The sequence below is a fragment of the Megalobrama amblycephala genome, linkage group LG15 (assembly GCF_018812025.1).
Source record: "Megalobrama amblycephala isolate DHTTF-2021 linkage group LG15, ASM1881202v1, whole genome shotgun sequence".
Classification (NCBI taxonomy): domain Eukaryota; kingdom Metazoa; phylum Chordata; class Actinopteri; order Cypriniformes; family Xenocyprididae; genus Megalobrama; species Megalobrama amblycephala.
Window position 1 is genome coordinate 14,408,039 of NC_063058.1, and position 7,870 is coordinate 14,415,908.

At 34.4% G+C, this 7,870-nt stretch overlaps 2 protein-coding genes and 1 pseudogene across 2 annotated transcripts; all 3 read left to right on the plus strand.

Moving 5' to 3' along the window:
* The first annotated feature begins 1,023 nt into the window (after nucleotides 1–1,023).
* LOC125247868 (monocyte chemotactic protein 1B-like) lies at nucleotides 1,024–2,034 on the plus strand. Its single transcript, XM_048159397.1, has 3 exons — nucleotides 1,024–1,379; nucleotides 1,581–1,698; nucleotides 1,816–2,034. The coding sequence occupies exons 1-3, from the start codon at nucleotides 1,316–1,318 to the stop codon at nucleotides 1,910–1,912; spliced, it is 279 nt and encodes a 92-aa protein (XP_048015354.1). The 5' UTR covers nucleotides 1,024–1,315; the 3' UTR covers nucleotides 1,913–2,034.
* A 1,716-nt stretch (nucleotides 2,035–3,750) lies between these two features.
* On the plus strand, nucleotides 3,751–4,428 carry LOC125247005 (annotated as a pseudogene).
* A 2,560-nt stretch (nucleotides 4,429–6,988) lies between these two features.
* On the plus strand, nucleotides 6,989–7,870 carry LOC125247831 (monocyte chemotactic protein 1B-like). The gene is made up of 3 exons (XM_048159336.1): nucleotides 6,989–7,148; nucleotides 7,351–7,468; nucleotides 7,586–7,870. The coding sequence occupies exons 1-3, from the start codon at nucleotides 7,085–7,087 to the stop codon at nucleotides 7,734–7,736; spliced, it is 333 nt and encodes a 110-aa protein (XP_048015293.1). The 5' UTR covers nucleotides 6,989–7,084; the 3' UTR covers nucleotides 7,737–7,870.

Here is a 7,870-nt window from a genome sequence, read left to right on the forward strand (position 1 = left end):
TCTCTATTAAAGTTAACTAAACTAACTGTAAGTTTAACAATAGTGGATTTAGCAGCTTTAATCAAACACTCCTGAACCAGTAAATCAGGGTCTTTGGGTTTACTTTGTAAGAAAGGGCTCAAGGTTTAACACCTAATATTTAGTGATAGCAAAATTCAAATTTGATCATAAAATCTTCAGATTTAGTACAGTGAAAGGGGTAATGATGACATGGATTGTTTTATTGTTTTAATATGATCTTTAATATGATCTGAGGTTCATTTACAATATTATTAAAGTTTTTTTTGCACAAAACATATATATTTGTGGAAAAAATCTTAATTTACAGACAAAGCATTATGAAATCTTTTGATGCAGCTGCTGTCAGATCAAATAGTTGGCTGCTTCATCTCTCAAAAAAAGTTTTCTTTGTGAACTCTCCATTACACTGTTCCTTCTTTACAGAACACAATGCTCTGAACAAACATATAAATCTTAAACGTGCCATTAAAATAAACCATTCACTTGTTTATAATGCTGGGATCCTTTTGAAGTCTGTACAGAGACACAAACTAGCGGTTTAAACTGGACGCTTTAAAGCAAATGTTCTTTCACTCTTACATTTGTCCTGTTGCCGACAGACTCACATGTGGAGTATGTCAAAAACTAAACGGGCATCTGTAAACTGTATCCAGTGTAGACAGCATCAGTGATTATAATGGGTTCTATTTGCATTTGACGCAATGCTCACATCCAGTGTAGATGAATGTCAGCCGCTTTCTGACTGAACACCAGTGGGCGGGGCTTATTGTGTGATGATGTATAACTAGTCATCAGTGTCTTGCTCTGGAGGAATGCATATGCAAATATAAGGAGCTTGATTAAATAAATGCTTTGTTTATAATGAGGAGGATGGTTTAAACTATAAAACTTACAGGATGTTTTAATGGTACAAATACCTCAATATGTCAAAAGATCAAGGCAAGTTTATTTTCTCATGTCATGACCACTTTAATGCTGAGCACGGCAGAACTGAAAAGAAGAAGCCGTGTGTTGATTTTCTGAAGCACGTTTCAGTGAATCTGAAAGAAAAGTACCTTCCACTTTCATACATGAGCGACAAAGCAGAAAAAGGATGAGGAAAAGGAAGAACTAAAAACAACTCGTATACTACAATATTGATACTCAGAAATGGATTTACATGAATGTCTTTATGAGGAATTCCTCTCTAACTCTGTATATAAGAAGGAGCTCAGACGTTATTCTGGACACATCAGATCTGAGATCTTCAAGCTCTACAGATTTTTTCTGTCATTGTGAAGAAACATCTTGAAGAATGAGAAGCCTGATGTTCCTGCTGGTCCTGGTGATCTTCTGCTCTCTACAGATGACTTCAACCGGTGAGGACTCTTTGAATTTAATTAACATAAAATAAATTGTTTTCAGATGATTAATGTCAGGTTTAGTTTCATTTGTTGCATTAGGCGATGTAAAAATATAGATATAGCAACTTGGTAATAAGTTAGTAACAAAGGTGATTGAAAAATTTCTTTGCATGAGCATGTTATATATTTATATGCCTATTTGTTTCCATATTTCAGCTCCACTTGCAGCTGATGTGTCAGACTGCTGTATGGAGTTCACTGATGTGAAGATTCCCGTGAAACAGGTGAAGTCTTACTACTGGACCAGCAGCAACTGTCCCAGACGAGCCGTTGTGTGAGTGTCATCATAGACATTATTATTTTATTTTAATATTGCAATGTCAATCTAAATGAGACACTCCATTAAAGAAACACATTGATCTAAATCTTGTTTTTGTCATTTTCCCCTCAGGTTTCAGATGATTTCAGGGAAAGAGTTCTGTGTAGATCCAGAGACCACCTGGTTGAGCGGACATGTTGCTAAAGTGGACAAGAGAACAAAAGTCTAAAAAAAGCTACACTGTTCAACTGTGCATATTGTATATTGTGCTGATGTGTATATAAAATTAGTTTATTTACAGAATAATTTATGTGATTGGATTTAGTTGTTTTAATAAAATATAAATTATGATTTTTATCGTCCTGGAGTATTGTTTTTATCCTCTGTTGCACACATTTTGAAAATAAACATTTCATTTAAATTTAAAGGGGTGATGTAATGCCACTTTTACAAGATGTAAAATAAGTCTCTGATGTCCCCAAAGTGTATATGTTAACATTTTAACTCAAAATACCCCACAGATGTTTTGTGTGTCCCTTTAAATTCAAATGAGCTACTGCTCTCAAAAAGAGGGCGGGGTTTCAAGAGCTCGTGTTAAGAAAGTGTTAGCAGCGCCGATTACCTCACGAAGACTCACTGAAAATGTCAGAAACTGTTTAGCCTTTTATGTTCAAACTGAAGTCAGACAATGATGGAGAGACTCAAGTGACAACATGTAGAATGCGACAGGACGTTTCTGAACAGTTGTTTCATTTATGCAGCTGATGTGAGATATCTTAATGATATGCTAAAGCTCGCCAGCACATTGACATGATTGGTTACAATGTGGCTTGTGATGTCAGATTTTCACCACAGGAGGACTTTAATAAATTACATTTTTAATGCATATTATCATCTCTTTTTTCAACAAAATGTATCAAACTATAACTATTACTATAACAGTTAGCCGACATGAAATACTGAAAGTTTTAAACTGACAATATTACAGTTTGTGTGTAAATAAAATGGCTTCACAATGGAGTGGATTTCAGCTTCTTTTCAAAAGGGAAATAAGATAAAAGTGTCTGGAGATATATATGCATGGTTTTGGGAAGTAGGATGGGTGAGAGAAACAAGTTTCCTTCATACTGGCAGATCCTAAAAAAAGAGGAGCTCTCGGCTGACATCTGGTGGTGAATTTTTAGCGCTGTTACAATAATGATTTTTTAAATATCTCATTGAGATTTATGGGAATTGTCTAAATATGACTAAACCTACTGAAGGCAAATATAAATACGAAAATGCTGATCATTAATACAAGTACAGAACAAAATATCCATGGTCAATAGCTTTTGATATTCAGTGTCCATTCCTGGTACTGTTCTGCAGTCCTCTACTGCCACCTACTGATGAAAGCTTTCAGGCTGATAGGATTTCATTAGACTACATAACTATAAAATATGCAAAAATGTAGGCCTATAAAGTTTTCCAAAGTATTTAGATAATTCATTTTAAGATATTCCAATTTGTAATGAAAGTACAAGTATTGAGGAACACACATGGTCTTCTGGACCCTGTGAACGTGTTTCAGACATGTTTAGACACGTGTTATTTTAGTTTGACAGAAAATAACATTTTATAGTAAATGCAGTGTAAGCTCACAAGTAGATCACACCTTTTTTCTTACCGTAACTAGCTGTACCTTTACTGACTTAAATTTGTATTTTATTTCAGGAGTTTAACTGGCTGAATTATTCCAGTTCCTCTATTAGACTAAGAAAAGCCACTATAAATAGAAGAAGTGGTTTTGTTTTCTTAGAGCATGAGTTTTAGGTAACAATTCAGATATGGTCATGAAGAGGTGAAGGAACAGAAAAAAAAACCCACACACACAAAACAAAACAAAATCTACAGACCTTCCTATCACATAAGGATTTACAAGAATGTCTTTTAAAGAAACGTATAGGCTTTTATCTCATATATAGGCCTAATAAAGTGCTCAGACATTATTCAGAACACATCAGATATGTAAGGCTACACTGTTAGACCTTGCCAGGCTTTTTTACAGTAAAATACTGGCAACACTGTTGAGATCTTCAAGCTCTACAGATTTTTTCTGTCATTGTGAAGAAACATCTTGAAGAATGAGAAGCTTGATGTTTCTGCTGGTCCTGGTGATCTTCTGCTCTCTGCAGATGACTTCAAGCGGTGAGGACTCTTTGAATTTAATTAACATAAAATAAATTGACTTCAGATTTTTCATGGAAGGTTTAGTTTCATTTGTTTCAGTGGGTTATTTAAAAATATAGCAACTTATTTAACTGAAAACTTTTGTCTTTTTTTTTTCTTTTTTTTTTGCATGAGCATGGTATAGACTTGTCAATAGGCCTTTTTGTCATATATATTACAGCTACCAGTGCAATTGATGCAGCAAATTCAAACTGCTGTATGGAGTTCACTGATGTGAAGATTCCTGTGAAACAGGTGAAGTCTTACTACTGGACCAGCAGCAACTGTCCCAGATGAGCCGTTGTGTGAGTGTCATCATAGACATTATTATTTTAATATTGCAATGTCAATCTGAATGAGACACTCCATTAAAGAAACACTTTGATCTAAATCTTGTTTTTGTCATTTTCCCCTCAGGTTTCATACGATAAAGGGAAAGAGATCTGTGTAGAACCAGAGACCACCTGGTTGAGCGGACATGTTGCTAAAGTGGACCAGAGAACAAAATCTAAAACAAGCTACACTGTTTCTGTTTGAACTCTGCATTTCATATTGTATATTTTGCTGATGTATATACAGAACTATTTTATTTACAGAATAATTTATGTGATTGGATTGGATTGTTTTAATAAAAATAAATTATAATTTTTATCATCATGCAGTTTTTATCCTTTGTTGCATTTTGAAAATAAACTTTTCATTTAAATTTAAGTCTATATTTCTGGTGGATCTCTCTCTCTCTCTCTCTCTCTCTCTCTCTATATATAGAGAGAGAGAGAGAGAGAGAGAGAGAGATAGAGATATATATATATGTATTGTTTAACAAAGTATTTGTATTATCTCAGTCAGACTGCATTGTCTAAAACTGACTATACTCTCTGAAACAAATCTGTTTAAACAACACATTTCCCTTCTTGTGTAAGTACTAAAATACTTGATATTAATAGAATTGACAAAATTAAATATCTACAGTAAATAGATAGCCAATTGCAAAATTACAGATCCATGATAACATGATATTTTTAGTGATATTTGTAAATTGTCTTTCTAAATGTTTCGTTAGCATGTTGCTAATGTACTGTTAAATGAGGTTAAAGTTACCATCGTTTCTTACTGTATTCATGGAGACAAGAGCCGTCGCTATTTTCATTTTTAAACACTTGCAGTCTGTATAATTCATAAACACAACTTCATTCTTTATAAATCTCTCCAACAGTGTGTAATGTTAGCTTTAGCCACGGAGCAAAACCTCAAACTCATTCAGAATCAAATGTAAACATCCAAACAAATACAATACTCACATAATCCGATGCATGCATGCAGTATGCATGACGAACACTTTGTAAAGATCCATTTGAGGGTTATATTAGCTGTGTAAACTTTGTTTAGGCACTGTTTAAGGCAAGCGTGAGCTCCGGGGGCGGGGAGCACGAGCATTTAAAGGGGCCACAGCATGAATTGGCGCATTTCTAATTATGCCCCAAAATAGGCAGTTAAAAAAATTAATTAAAAAAAATCTATGGGGTATTTTGAGCTGAAACTTCACAGACACATTCAGGGGACACCTTAGACTTATATTACATCTTGTATAAAAACTTTCGATGGCACCTTTAAATATATACCTCAGGTTTTGTGTCAAAGCTATTTCTACAGTCAATCATAAAGCACTTTCCCGTTTTGTATGTGTTTTGTATGTTTTTTGCAGCATTCACGCTGAAAACCAATGCTGCCACTCAGTCAGTGGGCGTAACCGCAGTCATAACGGCCGACGGTGACGTCACGTGCATACCCTCTATACAATATGCTAGTGCAAGTATATAACAGTTAGTTCAAACTTTAACCTGTGGAGGGCAGTAATACACTTAGCAGTGTCTACACTGCTGGAATTCAAATAGAGAAGAAGAAGAGAGCTAGTTCAAGATGAGCGTTTATTGTTAAAACTTATATAATTTATTTATTTATTTATTTATTTATTTTTAAGAAAATGAGTGATGGTTTCTCTAGATAAGACCCTTATTTCTCATCTGGGATCGTGTAGAACATTTTGAAGCTGCACTGAAACTGTAATTTTGATCTTCAACCGTTTGGGCTCCATTTAAGTCCACTATATGGAGAAAAATCCTGGAATGTTTTCATCAAAAACCTTAATTTCTTTTTGACTGAAGAAAGAAAGACATGAACATCTTGGATGACATGAAGGTCAGTAAATTATCAGGAAATTTTAATCTGAAAGTGAACTAATCCTTTAACACCTAATAATTAGTGATAAAAAAAATTCAAATTTGACCATAAAATCTTCTGATTTAATTAAAGCTGTAATGACATGGATTGTTTTATTGTTTTAATATGAACTGTGATGTTCACTTATAATGTTATTAAAGTTTTTTTTTTCTGCATAAAACATATATATTTGCAGAAAAGTACATCATTAACAGGCAAAGCATTATGAAATCATTTAATGCAGCTGCTGTCAGATCTAATACAGTTGGCTGTTTCATCTCTCAACAAAATTTTGTTTGCGAACTCTCCATACTGTATCCAGTGTAGAGAGACACAGTGATTCTAATCTTCTATTTGCTTTTGACGAGATGACATCAGTGTCGGTGAATGTCAGACGTCATGTGACTGAACACCAGTGGGCGGGGCCTATTGTGTGATGATGTATAACTATTCATCAGTGTCTCTGCTAATGTATTTGCCCATGTGACATCACAAAATAAGCTGCTTTTGGAGCTTTATTAAATAAATGCTTTGTTTATAATGAGGAGGATGGTTTAAGATATAAAATTTGCAGGATGTTTTAATGGTACAAAGACCTCAATATGTCAAAAGATCAAGGCAAGTTTAATTTCTCATGTCATGACCACTTTAATGCTGAGCACGGCAGAACTGAAAAGAGGAAGCCTTGTGTTGATTTTCTGAAGCACGTTTCAGTGAATCTGAAAGAAAAGTACCTTCCACTTTCATACATGAGCGACAAAGCAGAAAAAGGATGAGGAAAAGGAAGAACTAAAAACAACTCGTATACTACAATATTGATACTCAGAAATGGATTTACATGAATGTCTTTATGAGGAATTCCTCTCTAACTCTGTATATAAGAAGGAGCTTAGACATTATTCTGGACACATCAGATCTGAGATCTTCAAGCTCTACAGATTCTTTCTGTCATTGTGAAGAAACATCGTGAAGAATGAGAAGCCTGATGTTCCTGCTGGTCCTGGTGATCTTCTGCTCTCTGCAGATGACTTCAAGCGGTGAGGACTCTTTGATTTTTAATTAACATAAAATGAATTGTTTTCAGATGATTAATGTCAGGTTTAGTTTAATTTGTTGCATTAGATGATTTAAAAATATAGATATAGCAACTTGGTAATAAGTTAGTAACAAAGGTGATTAAAAAATGTCTTTACATAAGCATGGTATATATTTATATGCCTATCTGTTTCCATATTTCAGCTCCACTTGCAGCTGATGTGTCAAACTGCTGTATGGAGTTCACTGACGTGAAGATTCCTGTGAAACAGGTGAAGTCTTACTACTGGACCAGCAGCAACTGTCCCAGACGAGCCGTTGTGTGAGTGTCATCTTAGACATTATTATTTTATTTTAATATTGCAATGTCAATCTGAATGAGACACTCCATTAAAGAAACACTTTGATCTAAATCTTGTTTTTGTCATTTTCCCCTCAGGTTTCAGATGATTTCAGGGAAAGAGTTCTGTGTAGATCCAGAGACCACCTGGTTGAGCGGACATGTTGCTAAAGTGGACCAGAGAACAACATCTGCTGCTACAACAACAAAAACTGCTTCTACAGCAAAGACTCAGAGCCCCACAGTCTAAAAGAAGCTACACTGTTTCTGTTTGAACTCTGCATTTCATATTGTATATTTTGCTGATGTATATATAAAACTATTTTATTTACAGAATCATTTATGTAATTGGGTTCAGTTGTTTTAATAAAATATAAATGATAA